The sequence below is a fragment of the Gorilla gorilla genome, chromosome 17, assembly GCF_029281585.2.
Source record: "Gorilla gorilla gorilla isolate KB3781 chromosome 17, NHGRI_mGorGor1-v2.1_pri, whole genome shotgun sequence".
NCBI lineage: Eukaryota > Metazoa > Chordata > Mammalia > Primates > Hominidae > Gorilla > Gorilla gorilla.
Genome location: NC_073241.2, coordinates 43,359,853 through 43,377,940, shown reverse-complemented (window position 1 = coordinate 43,377,940; position 18,088 = coordinate 43,359,853). Strand labels below are relative to the sequence as shown.

General features: G+C 39.6%; 1 protein-coding gene across 10 annotated transcripts in view; it reads left to right on the top strand.

The window, feature by feature from the left end:
• ARHGAP28 (Rho GTPase activating protein 28) overlaps window positions 1-18,088 on the top strand; it is a 230,260-nt gene that overhangs the window by 200,666 nt on the left and 11,506 nt on the right. For 9 of the 10 annotated variants that reach the window (XM_055368447.2, XM_055368448.1, XM_055368444.2 and 6 more), the window contains 5 exons: window positions 1,066-1,148; window positions 3,803-4,000; window positions 4,347-4,460; window positions 8,761-8,817; window positions 10,426-10,550. In XM_055368447.2, the coding sequence (XP_055224422.1) occupies window positions 1,066-1,148; window positions 3,803-4,000; window positions 4,347-4,460; window positions 8,761-8,817; window positions 10,426-10,550 (577 nt within the window). Of the gene's footprint in view, window positions 1-1,065; window positions 1,149-3,802; window positions 4,001-4,346; window positions 4,461-8,760; window positions 8,818-10,425; window positions 10,551-12,361; window positions 12,516-18,088 lie in introns of those variants that run through there. The other variant, XM_055368449.2, reaches the window with a different exon arrangement.

The window sequence follows — 18,088 nt, the reverse complement described above, 5'->3', positions numbered from 1 at the left end:
CATCTACTCGTGAACTCTAGCACACACAGCTCCAGTAACCTACTAGCTTGTCACAAGTGTTTCCACTGCTATACAGCTCAGTTAACTTCACCAGCAGCTGACTGCCTTCCAGCCATTGAATAGAAATAGATTTTCCTTCAACTTGAGAACTCCCCAGAGATTCCAGAACATAATGCTTTCCTCCAAGAACTCCCCACCAAGACACCAATTTGAAGAAAATACAGAGGGACAAAGGAAAGCCTAGATTCTCTGGTGTATTCTAAATTTTCAGCACAGCTGGTCGTGGATTATCCAGCTGTGGATGGAATCCCTGAGTATAAATGCCAACCCTCTGGCGCCATCTTGTGTCATTATTGAGGAAGAAAATACTCAACAATCTCCAAAGATCCAACTACAGTCATCACCTTCCCTAAGTGTCCATGGAAGATCTAGAATAAGTGTCATAGATCATAAAAACAAGAGCAAATATGTAGAACGATAACTATGTACAGGTACTGATTTAAACACTCTACATATATTAACTCATTTAATCCTCATAACAGCCTGTGAGGTAGATACAATGACTATTCCTATTTTACAGATAATAAAGTAGATGCGACAGGGATTAAATAACCTGCCCCAGGTCACACAGCGACTAAATAGTAGTCCAGGATTGAAACCTGGTTCTAAATCTGTGTTCCTAATACTTATACTTTTCTGCCTCATTATATGGAAGCAAGGTTTATTTTCTCTTGTATTGAGTGAGCTTCACTTCTATTTATAGTATTAAAGGAAGGGAAGGTCTGCGAAAGTACTTTGAAAGGGAAGTGCTATCCAAATCCAGAATTATTCTGAGGATCTCACTGGCCACCTGCCTCAACAATGGCATCATGGGATGGGAAAAGGGAGTTGATGGACAGAGGCTCCTGTCCAAGTGAACAAATTTACATTGCTGGGCACAAAACCTGAGTCTTTACCACCAAAAGCTGTCAGGAGCCCTCCCGTGCCACCAGATGCTAGCAAGAAATGCTGTCAGGATGCATCAGGGTTATTTAAAATGTATGACTATTTCTGTTTTCTTGTTAGGAGGGCCTCACGTCAAAGTACAGTTTCAAGCCTTACACCTCATGGTCATGGCGCTGCCTGATGCCAACAGAGATGCAGCTCAGGTACGTCGTGTCCACCTCACAGCTTGTCCTGGGGCTCTTATTGCTCAGAGGACATGGCTCATATAGGAAAATGAAAGTGGAGATGACAGCTCACTGAGCCACCTGAGCATGCTGCAAACACACGGCCTTTCTGTGCTCCCACTGCCCTTCTCCTGAGGAAGACAAGAAAGAGTGGAGATCTTGGTATCTTGTTTTTTTTTTTTTTTTTTGAGAGACAAAGTTTTGCTTTGTCACCCAGGCTGGAGTGCAGTGGCACGATCACAACTCACTGCAGCGTTGACTTCCCAGGGCCAGGTGATTCTCCCATCTCAGCCTTCCAAGTAGCTGGGACTACAGGTATGTGCCACCACACCCAGCTCATTTTTTGCAGAGGCAGGGTTTCGCCATGTTGCTCAGGCTGGTCTCCAACTCCAGGGCTCAAGTGATCCTCCTGCCACAGCCTCCCAAAGTGCTGGGATTACAAGTGTGAGCCACCACGCCCGGGCGGTATGTTCTTAAACGTTAAGTTTCATTCACTCCATTCATCCCAGAGATGTTGACTGTCTATCCTGTGTCAGGCATTGGGCAAGGTGTTAGGAGTAGGAGAAGAGGCAAAAATGAAGGCTTAAATAGAACAATGTCAGAAGTCAATAAGACCATTATGTAACTTGTAAAATAGACTCTATTATTGCTGGTCCTCAACTACTCATGTTAGTCTGGTGTACTGAAGTGGAAAGAAAACTCTGATGAGCGTCCTCAGGGAGGAATTTGAAATCACTGGTTTAAATTTCTAGCATGTTCACGTTTTTAAATTTGTGAAAATAATTCAATTTAAATAGTTCTAGAATTTCAGAATTTTAGAGATCATCCGATAGAATTTGGTCATTTTACATATTAGGAAAATGAAGCAGAAAAGTGGTTTCTCCACTGATATATAATAGAACATTTGATAGAATCATATTCTATAGTTTCATCCCCAATTTTTCTCTCTTTATTTCACATTCATTCTTTGGTGTATGTTGGTAAAAATCAAAGTTTCTCTTGCTCTCTGGATAATCATTCTATATACAATAGGAGATTTGTTTTAAGTACAACAGGTATTTGGAATCTTTGAAATGAAATTGAGATAAGGATGAGTTGAAAAGAGATGGTAATTTTGAGGCCAGTAAACATAATGCTGAAAACAAAGATGGTTCTTAGTGCTGCCTCTTATCAGACATTTCAGTGTGGTAAGGACCTTCCTCCTACACAGCGAAAATATCTATGTCAATTATAATATATGTCGGTCATATTGGATATATCCTTGAGGCAAGGACAGAGATCAGCTATGACATAAAAATGTCCTTTTCTAATATAATTCAATAATTTTTCAAAAACTGAAAATTTATTAGCTTGTTTTTTGGCTTTGTCTACACAGTGTTCTTTTATCAAAAAAAAATTCATCTGGTATCAAATATCTGAGTCAAAATGTCATCTACCCTTTCATACAACTGAGGATTCAGCAATTATCAAATAATTCAATACATTTCTAACAAAAGGTCCCACCAGAACATCACGGGACTGGTGAGGATGTTACACACATGCACTGTCTCTCTCTCTCTCTCTGTGTCTCTCTAATTTTTTATTCTAAATTGTGACTGGAGCTAGGATTGCAGCTGGTGTGGGTTAGAGGTCAAGAACTCTAGCTGAAGAATTGGTTCCCTTCGTTCAGATCCTGGCTCTGCCACTTAAGCTGAGCAAAGCTGCTCAGCCGCACTCCACCTCGGTCTCTTCATCTGTAAAATAATAATAGTACCTACCTCACAGGGTTTGGAATAATGATGAGGGAATATATATAAAGTACTAAGAGTAACGCCTGGCTCATAGCAAACCCTCAAATGAATGTTAACTATTATTACTATTTAGTGCTGTTTTTCTCATTGCAAATACTGTACAGTGGAATTCAAACTTGGAAAACCAAAGGGCACTTCTTTTGGGGATTTCAGTCATCTTGGTGAATTTAGTATTTATACTTTGATAGCACAGCAAACTTGTATTAAGCTTTCTCAGTTCTTTATTTTTTTTAATGCTTAGAAGACCTGCATACAAACATTTGCTTTTGGTCAGCTGTCAATTTCAAAGTTGAAAAGCAATAGAAAAATAGCACCCAAAAATTCAATTTTTTTATTGTTTAGTTGAGTTTACATTTGGGCTGAGGAATGAGATACTTATGTTGTTTAAATGGATTTTCCTTTCCCTAGGAAATTGTAAATAGTTTTCAACAGCAATGCTTTAAGTTAAGGGTATTTTTCAGAATTACTTTTCTTCCTTCACAGCAAAACAACCTTTCATGTTTATTGAACTGCAGCATTTTCTCTTCCCGGTTTATATTTAATTTTAACATTTGTCAGACTCTTTTAGGATAAAAGAAAAGAAAATGCAAACCATATTTATAGAAACTGCAATATAATAAAATCCATTAAAATGGCTACTTTTATGAAGCAGACAGTTGAATATACTGCTCACATTTCTTCTCAGTACTTTTAACCAGTTAGAGGGGAAACTTGGTACATTTAACCATTCTATACTTCTGACAGTTCTCTGGCAGCAGAGTGAATGGGAATAGAATGAATGATAGCAGTCAGGGGCACTTTTGACAGTGTACAATTGTATGACACGATGCTGTTTCTTCTTAGGCCCTCATGACATTCTTCAATAAAGTGATTGCCAATGAATCAAAAAACCGAATGAGTCTGTGGAACATTTCTACAGTGATGGCACCAAACCTTTTCTTCAGTAGAAGCAAACACTCTGATTATGAAGAATTACTGTTAGCAAACACTGCGGCCCACATCATCCGCCTAATGCTTAAGTACCAGAAGATTTTGTGGAAGGTGAGTGACATAGTGATGACAGGTCCTCCTCAGAAGTCCATGTCCCCAGGAAACATAAAGCCTCCATGATTGGGCAACTCCCTTGGTCATAGGGAAGAAATATGAGAAGATAACCCCAGGTGGCTGTGACAGCCTTACACCTTCTGGAAGGGCTGCTCTTCAACACAGTTTCCCTTTGAAACAGGGATTCACGTAATTTTTTCTAAACTTTATAAGGACAATGCCACCATTCCTGGCTCCAGGATACCGAGTGACTGGGAGAAGTTGCCATGCCCGAAGACAGAATCTGCTAGGGAGGTTGAATTCAAGTGTTTTCCATCCAGTCCAAGCTATTTTTCTTCTCCAGGTTCCGTCTTTCTTAATCACCCAAGTAAGAAGAATGAATGAAGCCACGATGCTGTTGAAGAAGCAGCTCCCAAGTGTCAGGAAGCTGCTCAGGAGGAAGACCCTCGAGCGGGAGGTAAGACAGCAAATGAGGCATGGCGATTGTCCACTGCCTAGGTTTGTACTCCTCAAAGGGGGGCACAAAGTAGCTTGTCATTTAGAACCAAGCGTTTTATATTCTCGAGGATCAGGGAGTGTTGTAACTATAAACATCATGGAAAGTGGGTCCATAACAAAGTACCATGGTCTTTGCATCTTGTTGAGAGTTATGTGCTTTTTGGTTAAAGTTCTTGAAATATCTCAGTCGGGAAGATTGTTTGATATCCCACCAGAAAGGCTAAAATGGTTCTCGCAAAAGCTGAAAGTCAACATTTTAGTCCCTGTCAACTTGATTTAAGGGCAATCCAGTATCCAAATGTCTAATACTTGGGAAAAGAGATTTCTTCATTGATTGGTTAGTAAAGGAATAGCTAATCCTTAAATTATTTTGTGTAAATTCATTGCATTCCAAGGAATTCAGAGTTTTGTTTTAACACAGTTATTTGTGTGGAGGCACATAATGGAAACAAGTTTTAGAAGAATTATTTTTACTGCTTTTATCTAACTTGAGGATGATCACAAGTGCCAGACATTGCATTCAACCTTGAGGAGGATGTGGAGATACTTGAAATTTACTTTGCCCTCAAAGGAACTTACACCTAATGTGGGAGACAAATATATATGAGAGCCCCAGGGGCCCAGTAGGGAAGCACCAGGCCAGCTGTGCCAGGGCCATGCAGAGGACAAGGAATGTGCTCTAGCATGGGAGACTGTGGATGGCTTAATTGAGGATGCAACATTGGAGCTACATTTTTTTTTTGAGACAGAGTCTTACTCCTCTGCCTCCTGAGTTCAAGTGATTCTCCTGCCTCAGCCTCCCAAGTAGCTGGGACTACAGGCATGCGCCACCATGCCTGCCTAATTTTTGTATTTTTAGTAGAGACAGGGTATTTTTAGTAGAGTAGGGTTTCACCATGTTGGCCAGGCTGATCTTGAACTCCTAACCTCAGATGATCCGCCTGACTCAGCCTCCCAAGTGCTGAGATTACAGGCATGAGCCACTGTGTCCTTCCTGGAGCTACATTTCTTTTTATAGAGTTGGAGTCTTGCTCTGTCACCCAGGCTGGAGTGCAGTGGCATGATCATAGCTCACTGCAACCTCGAACTCCTGGGCTCAAGTGATCCTCCTGCCTGAGCCTCTCCGGTAGCTAGGACTACAGATGCATACCACCATACCTGCCTAACTTTTAAAAAAAATTTTGTAGAGATGGGGGTCTTGCTGTATTGCCCAGGCTGGTCTTGAACTCGTGGCCTCAAGTGACCCTTCCACTTCAGCCTCCCAAAGTGCTGGGATTACAGATGTGAGCCAGTGTGCCTGGCTGGAGTTGTATCTTGAAGGATGGATACCACTGTGAAAGGAGGAAGAGAGAAAGTCCAGGGAAAAGGACAGTAAATGCCAAGGCAGTGAGGCAGGAGGGAGTGTTGTTGATTTATCATAATCATGATGAAAGACTTTATTCTCTGACTCATGATAGGCAAAGTGACTTCATATCAAGTAGAACCAATACTTTTATTTCGAAATGAAATTTTAAAAAATTTGTTTTAATTGAGAAAAAAATCACATAATATAAAATTCACTATTTTAAGCTTTGAAATTATACCAATTCAGTGTGTTTGAGTATATTCATGATGTCCTGCAACCATCTCGGCTCACTGCAAGTTTCACTTGCCAGGTTCAAGTGATTCTCCTGCCTCAGCCTCCCAAGTAGCTGGGATTACAGGTGCCTGCCATCATGCCTGGCTAATTTTTTAAATATTTTTAGTAGAGACAGGGTTTCACCATGTTGGCCAGGCTGGTTTCGAACTCCTGACCTCAGGTGATCCGCCCGCCTCTGCCTCCCAAAGTGCTGGGATGTCAGGAGTGAACCACCACACCCAGCCTGAAGACTTTTTCTAGTAAGTCCAATGTCTAGACTTCCTTAGTTTCTTTAGAAACTATTGCTTTTTCTCCTTGTGTAGGAGCAATATTTCCTTGACTTTTTTTTTTTTACCTAACAGCTATTTGTTGAAGACTGGACATTTTGAGTATTATAATGTAGCAACTTTGGAAATCAGATTCTTCTCCCTCCTCAGGGTTTGTTGCTTCTGCTCTTGTACCTATTGTTTGTTTGCTTCATGACTTTTCTCCTGAACTGATTTTGTAAAGTCTATTCTTTGTTTTGTGTGGCTATGGAAGTCTGTGTTCCATTAGGTTAATGATAACTAATGATTAGACAGAGATTCTCTTAAATGTCTGGAACTAAAAAACCTCCCAGTCTTTGCAGATGAGCAGTGTGTGTGCTGGGGCACACCTTTAGCACTCAGCCAAGCAGTTTCTAACTCTGCCTGAGCCCTCGCTTCCTGCTTGCACAGAACCTGAGGATCAGCCAGAAGTTTACGTTTTCAGCTGTTTCTCAATCATGTGGCCTTTATCTTCTCAAGAATATGTTAAGGCTTTTTACAGCCTTTATTTTCCAAAGCATCTCAGTCTCCAGCCTTGCCTCCCAAGCTTTTTAGTTATCTCTTGTTTTCCTCAATTTCCTCTGATCCACTGCATCAGGCAGCTGTGACAAAAACACTTGCCTGTAAATATTTTTGACATTACACCCCTTTAGCACCCATCAAGTTCCAAGTTAGGCAAGGTAAAGGCAAGCCTTTTGAGCCAGTCTTTGAGGGAGTCACCAGGCAGATGAGAACAAATCGTTAGACTTCTTGAGTGAGGTCCATTCTGCTCCCTGCCAGTACCCATGCCAGAAATGCAGGCTGTTATTTTCAAGGCTATCACTGAACTGGAGAGCAGGGATGGAAAAGCATAAGTAAAAATGACACACAGCTCTTCCTCTTACTTAAGCACTCCCCTAGTTGAAGCCTCTGGATTTGTATCCAGAATTCTAAGAGTCAATACTGACAGTTTTTGCCAGTTCATCCATTGCTTTTATGGAGGGGCAGCCATTTTCACTCTGGAAAACCATAACAGTATAATTAAATGTGTGGAACAGAGGTCAGGTCACGCCTTGTCAGTTACTACCCGTAAGAGCCTGGACAAACTACATTCTTTTTTTGAGCCTCAATGTTCTTATCTTATAAATTGGGAAGGAGGGCAGATAATGATCTATCTGTTTCATAGAGCTGTCATTAGGATGGACTGATGGTGTGTGTGTGTGTAAACTGTACATTGCTATATCAATGTCACTTTAATGTTTTATTGTAAATAGAACCAAGATATGGTATTTATAAAGGTTATAAATACCATAAAAGCAAACACTTAAAGACAAAGAAATAGTTTTTCTTTCGTACTATTGTACTATGTTGCTTTTTTGTTTGTTTTTTGTTTTTTGTTTTTTTTTTGAGTTGGAGTCTTGCTCTGTCACCCAGGCTGGAGTGTAGTGGCGCGATCTCGGCTCGCTGCAACCTCCACATCCTGGGTTCAAGTGATTCTTCTGCCTCAGCCTCCCGAGTAGTTGGGACTACAGATATGTGCCACCACGCTCGGCTAATTTTTTTGTACTTTTAGTAAAGACGGGGTTTCACCGTGTTAGCCAGGATGGTCTAGATCTCCCGATCTCATGATCTCCCTACCTTGGCCTCCAAAAGTGCTGGGATTACAGGCATGAGCCACCATGCCCAGCCACTATATTGTGTTTTTAATTTTTAATTTTGATTGGAATAGACAGTTCATTAACAAGTTATAAATTTAGAAGTCAGGAAAGACCATAGAATAAAAATCAGCCACCTCTGACTTCCCCTCCTGGAGACAAATAGTATCACCAACGGCAGGGTGTGTGTACAGGAACATGCAGGTGTATAAACCTTCTGAGATGCTCTATCTGCTTACCAGCAAATATCAATGTATGTTCTTTCCCCTTTAACATGAATGTAGCATACAGGAAACACTGTCCTGCATCCTGCTTTACTGACTTAACAAATCATGGAGATTATTTTATATCAGTCCACAAAGCCAGCACCTTTGCTTCTCTGCTTCTTTTGCGTGCTATTCCATAGACACACAAGAAGTTATTTCAGCAATCTCATATTGGTGAACAGTGTGTGTCTGATCTTTTGCTGTTACAATCTGTGTGTCAGTGAACACACATCTATATACATCATTGTTCACAAATGAAGTATATTTATAGGATAAATGCATAGATGTGGAGTTGTTGGATTAAAGTGCATATACATTTTATAATTTTATAAATATTGCCAAAATGTTCTCCATAAAGATTGTACCAGTTTACACTTCCAAAAGCAACATATGCTTGTTTTCTCAACATTATTCCTAAAGACTGTGTTTCTTTTAGACTGCAAGCCCCAAGACTTCAAAGGTACTGCAAAAATCACCCTCGGCAAGACGAATGGTAAGAAAAATAATTTATTTTCCCTTCCATTAACTCCCTATATAGTCTTCTCTGGCGACATCCACCACATTTATGTATAATGTTGGTCATGAACTATCCTTCAAACTTGACATTTTCAATGTGGCACATAAAGGAATGGTAGAGGGACCTGACCAGCTGATGATTCAGAATGTGTGCCTGGGCCTCCTATACACAGCTACAATGCTGTGGAAAGTTATAGGAGGAATAAGATTATTGCAGTCATCGGTAAGTAATGTCAGAGTGTGCAACGTATTGTATAGGGAGAGGCTTCTGGGGAGCTGGATGAAATAAGACATAGATGATCAAAGGCGAACTTTAGGAGTACAGTCTTGGCTGCAATGAGCCTGGGACTTGGCTCCCACCCAGATCCAAATCCCTCTGTATCTTTTCCTGAACTCCTGCTCTCATGGTCCTTGCTGGTAATGTTAGGAGAATACTGTAAGAACTGACTCTGTTCTAAAATATTTTCTGTTAGTTCCCTAGGGCTGCCCTAACAAGGTACCACAAATGAGCTGGCATAAAACAATAGACATTTATGATTCTTTCACAGTTCTTGAGGCTGAAAGTCCAAAATCAGGGTGTCAGCAAGCTTGGCGCCTTCTGAATGCTGTGAGAGAAGCTCCTGCTTCTTGCCCCTCTCCTCACTTTTGGCGATGCCAGTAATCCTCAGCATTCCTCAGCTGGTCTCAGCCTCCATCTTCACATGGTGTTCTTTCTTGTGTCTCCATGTCTCTTCTCCTCTTATAAGGATGCAAGTCACTTGGATTAAGGGCACACCCTACTGCAGTTTAAACCTCATATGTAATGGCCTCATCTTAACTAATTACATCTGCAATGACCTATTTCCAAATAAGGTCACGTTTCGAGGTATTGGGGGGTTAGGACTTCATTTTGTCTTTTGGGGAGACACAGTTCAAACCATAACATATTTATTCTAGGATATCAATAGAACATTGATAGAATGTGACTCTAGGGAGTCCATTTATATAAATCGTGTACATCACCATCCTTTGAGAAGGTACAGATTTAAAACAATTAAGAGACACTATCTTTCCCACAGCCACCTACACTGCTCTGCAGTGTTTTCAGCACACTTTGAGAGGTCCCGTTTCAAGTGTCCATGTGGAATTGAATTTGGACCAGCCATTCATGGCTGCTAACTAAAGAAAGAGGGTATTGGAGAAGCCATATTTTCTAATTGACTCAAAATTTTCAAAAGGTTGGTCTTCTTAAAATATATTGAAGTACAGAATTATGCTTAAAGCAGGTTCAGTTAGGAGTTTGTTCAAGAAATGCATAAATAGAAACATTTGATTTTTGTCATAACCCAGTTTTTCCCCCTCAAGATTTTAAGTCATTATAGCAAGACCTGACCATGTGCAGTGAAAGTAAAAACTCAGGTTAAGTTTAGTCATGAGTGAGTCTCCAGCTGAGAAAGAAAGTAATGTTCCATTCTGGTTAATGTTGATCATAGTGATGTGTTTTCCTAATTCAGAGTAGCACTGATTTTCATATCTCTTAAGTGCATCATTGAGCTGATATTCATCCTAGTTTGACAGACTGTACTGAATTTCTCCTCCTTGGCAGTCTGACGTGCCGGAAGGAGTCATACGGGTCCATGCTCCACTTCTCTCCAAGGTGTCCATGGCCATTCAACTCAACAATCAAACCAAAGCCAAAGACATATTGGCAAAATTTCAATATGAAAACAGGTGAGTCAATGTGAATGAATGTCTCTGCACAAGAAGGAAAACCTTTATCAGATGAATAACTTTCTAGGCATTTACAAATTTGACCTTTTGTAAAATATAGAACCTGTTGCTTTAGGGAGTTTACCAGTGGATTACGAGAATAAAAAGAGAATGAAGTTAGTAGATATATGATTGCTAACAACAAAAGTTGTTTTTCAAAGGAATTTCTAGAAATGGGATTCTTAATAGGTATTGTCTATCTTCGTAGCTTCATTTATTCAGTGAGTTTTACCTTTTATTTTATTTTATTTATTTTTTGAGATGGAGTTTCGCTCTTTTTGCCCAGGCTGGAGTGCAATCGCGCAATCTTGGCTCACTGCACCCTCCGCCTCCTGGGTTCAAGTGATTCTCCTGCCTCAGCCTCCTGGGTAGCTTGGATTACAGGCACGCACCACATGCCTGGCTAATATTTTTGTACTTTTAGTAGAGACGAGGTTTCACCATGTTGGCCAGCCTGGTCTGAAACTCCTGACCTCAGGTGATCCACCCACCTTGGCCTCCCAAAGTGCTGGGATTACAGGCATGAGCCACTGAGCCCAGCTGAGTTTTACCTTTTATTCGAATGAAAATATAGCAAGTTAGTTTTGTAGATATCTTGATAGTCCTTCAGGAATAACATTTTCCTAGGCTTGCATTGACTTTAACATGCCTGTATCAGATAGACATTATGTAGTTAAGTGGATACCATAGCTGTTACTTTCCTTAAAACATACTACTAATAATTCTTAGAATCAGAATGATACTTACAAAAATTATTTTTGCAAATCTGCCATGATCACCTTAAAGGGGAGCAGATCATGACAATTTTTGTCTGGACATGCTTACTAAAGAGTAAACATTTGTCTTCTTGTTTATAAAGGATGTGAAGCACTCATTTATCCATTGTAGAGCATGTATGATTTGCTGTCTCTAGTGAGACTGATGGATGGCCTTAAAATGAAGCATTCCAATCATGTTGAAAAGAAGTAGCCTTGTTGAGCAAAAAAGCCAATTGTAAAAGTTAACATATTGCATGATTCCACTTATATAACATTTTTTAAATTAAATTTTATTGGTGGAGACTAGATTAGTTGCCAGAGGTTGGGAGGGATGATTTGGAAGGGAGATGGTTTTGGTCACTAAAGGCCAACATGAAGGACCCTTATGGTGTTGGAACTTGTGGTGCTGGGATCTTGACTGTGGTGATGGATAACTGACCCTCTGTAAAATTCTACTGAAATTAATACACACACACACACACACACAAATGAGTATAAGTAAAACTTGGAAATCTGAATAAGATAGGTATGTTGTATCAATATCAGTATCCTGATTGTGACATTATGCTGTAGTTCTGTGAATTGTTACCATTGTGGAAAATGGCAGAATACAAAGAATCTCTCTGTATTATGTCTTAAAACCACATGTGAATCTACAATTATCTCAATAAAAATTTAATTTAAAAGAAAAGTAGCCAGTAAAAGTCATCTATGGTGTGAGGTAAGGATGGTAGTTTTTCTACCATCAGGAGAAAAACTTGAGAGATGGGTGCACCAAAATCTCAGAAATTACCACTAAAGAGTGTAGTGGAAGGTAGGGGGTGGAGGAAGGCATAGTGACCAGGAAGGCATGCTGATGGCCTCAAACATTTTTTTTCTCCTTTTGGTATTAGATTATATGATGTGTTCACTTTGTGAAAATTCATCAAGTTGTATACTTCTGACTTGTACATTTTATATATAATATATACACATATACACACACACATTAACCCGTTTTCCACTTGCTCCAAGAATACTGCACTGGCAGCGAGCTGCACTTTCCTTCCTAAATGGAAAATGGGTTAAAAAAGAAAGAGAAGAGTCGACAGAGGCCAACAGGAGCCCCAAACATGTATTCCTCTTCACTATTGGCCTGGACATCTCCACATAGGCAGTCATATAGAGACTTGAAATATCATTCAAGGGATTTGGGTATCCAGTAGACTTCTAGTTACATATACTACAAAACTGACTTTGTACTCTCAAGTAGACCTTTCGTAGAAAGAAAATGTTTCTAATAAAAATATATTAGAACCAATGACTGCAGAGAGACTCAAATCTTTTATAACAACTTGTTCAAAAAATCTTAGTAACTCAGGAATGGAAAACCAAACATCATATGTTCTCACTCGTAAGTGGGAGCTAAGCTATGAGGATGTAAAGGCCTAAGAATGACACCGTGGACTTTGGGGAGTCAGGGGCAAAAGGGGGAAGACGGTGAGGGATAAAAGACTATAAATTGGGTTCAGTGTATACTGCTTGGGAGATGGGTACACCAAAATCTCAGAAATTACCACTACATAATTTACTCATGTAAACAAATACCTGTTCCCAAAAAACCTATGGAAAGAAAAAACTTTTAAAATAATAATAATTACAAAAAAATCTTGCCCTATCCATTCTCTTTACTTGTTAGAACTATGGCCTATTTCAGTTTAAGTGTTGTAAACTGGCCCCAATTTTGCATCTTTCACTAGAGGCTTATTTCTGACTGCCTACTCAGACCCCCGTGTGTTTAAGTTAAAAAAGGAGGGAGAAGCCCCATTCCTTCCAGGTACTCTCCCTTACAACTAGAAAACCCTGGATAGTAACACAACAAAAAGCAGAGAAAGATTCTGAAAGGTGGAAAGAAGAGGCCTTGAGAAATGACACGGTGGTGAGTTCTGGGAGTTTCCTTATCACCTCCCACGTATCCCAGACAGAGCACTGTGGAAAATTCCAACCTGCAGCTGACAACAGGCACAGATGAAAAAGAGCTCTAAGGAAAGCCTAGCCAAAGGACTAGGTAAAGAGGTGGCCTAACCACAGAAAACCTTTCTGGCAATATCTGCCCTACTCCAGCCAAACACCAATAGAAAAAACACGCCACCGCCCCATGGTTTCAGTGGATCCAAGCAGGGAATGGATCTGCCATCCACCACCTGCCACCTAACACAACCAGGTGGGTGGTCTGATTCCAAACCAGGGTCATGTCTGCAGGGTCCTGCAGTGAGCTAAGTTTTCACCTTCACCCAGCAGCAATGAAACACAGCAGCAGTGAGGCAGTGCAAGGCAGGCCATTTAGCACAAGTGTCAGTAAGGCCCTGAGGGAGCTGAGCCTCTTCCCCCAACCATATGAGCAAAACTGAACAAGGCAGGCCAAAGCAGAGGTTCCCTGGTGCCCTTACTAGTACCAGTAAGCCCCAGCGGGGAGCTGAGCCTCCACCTGACACCTGGTGGAAAGGGTTAAGATGTGGGAACAATTGACACTCTGCTTCCTTCCCTCCTCTTTTCTGGTGTCAGTGGGGCCCAGTGAGGAGCTGAGCTTCACCCTCAGCCTGCAGCAACAAGGAAGTGTTAGCTTCTGTTTTCCCCCACCCTGGTGGCAGCAGAGCCCAGGAGGGAGCTGATATTACACTCCCAATTGGAGACAATGAGGCAGAGCCAGTTGGTGTCCTGCTTTCAAAGGGCCCAGCAAGAAGCTGAACATACTTGCCCACCCAGACCTTATGCTAAACCTCAACAGGAAGACTACATGCCAAAAAATGAAAAATTAAATAAGCCCCAGAGTCTCATCATATCATATCCAAAATGCTCACAATACAACCCAAAATCACTCATAAAAGCAAAATCACAACATGAATGAGAAAAAACAAACCACGAAGTCAACACTAAACTAAATCAAATTTTAGAATTTTCTGACAAGAATTTTATAGCAACTATCACAAAAAATACTTCCACAAGCAATTATGAATTCTCCTGAAACAAATGAAAAAGTAGAAAATATCAACAAAGAAATAGATGTTCTTTAAAAATACAACAAATGGAAATTTACAGAACTGAAAAATGCAAAAACTGAAGTAAAAAACTTGCTGAATGGGCTCAGTAGTAGGGTGAAGATAACAGCGGATAGAATTAGCAAACTTGAGGACATGTCAATAGAGTTTATCGATTATGAACAACAGAGAGGAAATAAACCGGAAAAAAAAATGAACACAGCCTCAGGGACCTACGGGAGTCTAACAGGTGAGCTAAATATCATACAATCAGAGTCCCAAAAGGAAAGGAAATACAGAGTGAGACTGAAAGAATATTTGAATAAATAATAATGAAATACGTCCCCAGTTAGGAAAAGGCATCAAACTACATCTTCAAGAAACTGAGTGAACCCAAATGGGATAAAACAAATCTAAACCAAAATAGTATGATTAAACTTGTAAAAATTAAAGACAAAAATCCTTGAAATATCCAGAGAGAAATGAGGACACCAATTCAAATTATAGCAGATTTCTCTTCGGAAGCCATGAAGGCTGGAAGGAAGTGGCATAACATTTGTCAAGTACTTAAAGGAAAGAACTGTCAACTGTGAATTCTATCTTCAGCAAAAATGTCCTTCTGGAAATGAGGGGGAAATAAACATTCTCAGATGAAGGAAAACTAAGAGATTTGTTGCTAACAAACTGACCCATAAAGGATGACTGAAGGAAGTTCTTAAACAGAAAGGAAATTATAGCAAGGCTTAGAACATCAAAAAGGAGAGGAGAACATCAGAATGGGTACAAACAGGGCTATAAACTATCCTACTTCTCATGCATTTTTAAAATCACATTTGATGAGAGAAGCAAAAATTACATCATCTGATACATTGCTCAGTGTATGTAGAGGACACACTTAAGACAATTACATTTTAAAATGGTGGTGCACCGCCACTCCGTAAGTGGTCTATGCAGAGTGACTTCCTTCCAAAAAATAGTGTGTAAAAAGGGAAAAAGCAACTGTACAGCCAAGAAATCTGACCTCAGTTAGGTGATCGGGTTAATATTAACAGTGATGAGTCATGTTGATAGTATGTTGATAGTATCAAGATACACCCTTGATATGATAAAAAAAAAAAAAACAGCCCTTTATCTCTGTGGTCTTCCTGCCAAGAACACATAATTCCAATCTAAACATGAGGAAAACATTAGAAAAATCCCAATTGAGGAACATTCTACAAAATATCTGAGCAGTACTCCTTGAAACCGTTCAGGTCATCAAAACTAAGGCAACTATGATAAATTATCAGAGCAGTCTAAGGAGACCTGACTACTATATTAGTTTCCCAGTGCTGCCATAACAGATTACCACAAATTGGGTAGCTTAAAAGGTGGAAATGTATTCTCTCATAGTTCAGGAGTCCAGAAGTCTGAAATAAAGATATCAGCAGGGTTGATTCCTTCTAAAAGCTCAGGAGGAGAAACTCTGCCATGCCTCCCGCATAACTTTTGGTGGTTGCCAGCAATCTTGGCATTCCGTGGCTTGAGACACATCATTTCAGTCTCTTCTCCCATCTTCACATCATCTTTTAGGCGCTCATTTTAGGTGCCCCCTAAATCCAGGATGATTTAATCTCACAATCTTTAATTACATCTGCAAATACCCTATTTCCAAATAAGGTCAAATTATGAACTTCAGGGTGGGCATGAATTTTGGGGGACACTGTTCAGCACCGTGCAATTACTAAATGTAATGTGAAATTCTGGATAGGATCCTTGAACAGAAAATGAACATTACGTTAAAATGAAGGTAATCTGAATAAAGTATGGACTTTAGTTAATAATAATGTATCAATATTGGTTCATTAATTGTAACAAATGTACTATATTAATATTAGATATTTATAATGGGGGAATGGTGTGGGGCATAGGGGATCTGCCTATACCATTGTCATAGTTTTTCTGTAAATCTAAAAGAGTTCTAAAATTAAATATTTATTTTAAAATTGTTTCTAGGATCCTACCAGTTTTTTTAAAACCACCACTTTTCAATGGTAGAATAATTTCAGAGTAAAATAGGTAAAATTTAGTTATGCTAGAATATCAGGATTATCTTTCTATTTTAAAAATGAAATCTATGCATACATCAGTGGTCCTCCTTTAACTTATGTGATTTTGAATTCAAAGAACTGATAATAAATAGAACTATCACACTCATTTGAATGGCTATCTTAAAAAAAATAAAAATAAAAATAACAAGTGCTGGCGAAGATGAGAAGAAATCTTGTGCACCACTGGTGGGAAGTGGGAATGTAAAATGCTACAGCCACTGTAGAAAACAGTATGGTAATTCCTCAGAACATTACAAATAGAGTTACCATATGATCCAACAATTCCACCTGTGGGTACGTGGCCAAAAAATTGAAAGCAGGGGCTCATGGAGACATTTTACTCTCATGTTCACGGCATTATTCACAATAGTTAAAACATGGAAGCATCCCAAGTATTCATCAACAGATGAATGGATAAGCAAAATATGGTATATACATATAATGAAATATGATTCAGCCATAAAAAGGAAAGAAATTCTGACATATGCTACAACATGGATGACTCAAGAACATTATGCTGATGAAATAAGCCAGTCACAAAAGGATAAACACTATGTGACGCCACTTAAGTTATGGTCAGAATCATAGAGACAGAATAGAATGGTGGTTGCTAGGGCCAAAGAGGAAGGGGAAAATGGGGAATTATCGTTTAATAGGCATACAGTTTCAGTTTTACAGATAAAAAGAGTTCTGAAAACAGATGCTGGTTATGCTTGTACAACATTATGAATATATTTAATACCACTAAACTATACACTTAAAAATTGCTAATGTGATACATTTTGTTATATGTATTTTACCATGATAGAAATGTAAACATTTTTAAAGGAATAAATACAATTAATGTTTTAAGTGTGAGGATAAAGAGAACTAATGAAAGTACACATCATTTATTAGTAAAACATCAATACCAGTAAACTGCAATAAGTTACACATGTACTGTAATATCCAGAGAAACCACAAACAAAGCCATACAAAGCAATATACTCAAAAATTTTGTAAATAAAGCAAGATAGAATCCAGAAAGATAGGCTGGGCATGATGACTCATGCCTGTAATTCCAGCACTTTGGGAGGCCGAGGCGGGTGGATCACGAGGTCAGGAGTTCGAGATCAGTCTGGCCAACATGGTGAAACGCCATCTCTACTAAAAATACAAAAATTAGCTGGGCATGGTGGTGGGCATCTGTAATCCCAGCTACTGGCTGAGGCAGAGAACTGCTTGAACCCGGGAGGCGGAGGTTGCAGTGAGCCGAGATCATGCCACTGCACTCCAGTCTAGGTGACAGCAAGACTCCATCTCAAAAAAAAAAAAAGAATCCGGAAAGATAGACCAAATCCTGGGCCATAAAACAAACCTCAACAAATTTAAAATAATTGAAATCATACAAAGCATCTTCTCTGACTATAAAGGTATCAAAAACTAGATATCAGTAACAGAAGGAGAACATGAAAACCTCTAAACACTGTAAAACTAAACCAGATACTTCTAGATAATCTGCAGGTCAAATAGGAAGTCTTAAGCAAAATAAAAAAAATACCTAGAATGAAAGTAAAACTGTAACATATAAAATTATGTGATGGCTGGGCACAGTGGCTCATGCCTGTAATCCTAGCACTTTGGGAGACCGAGGC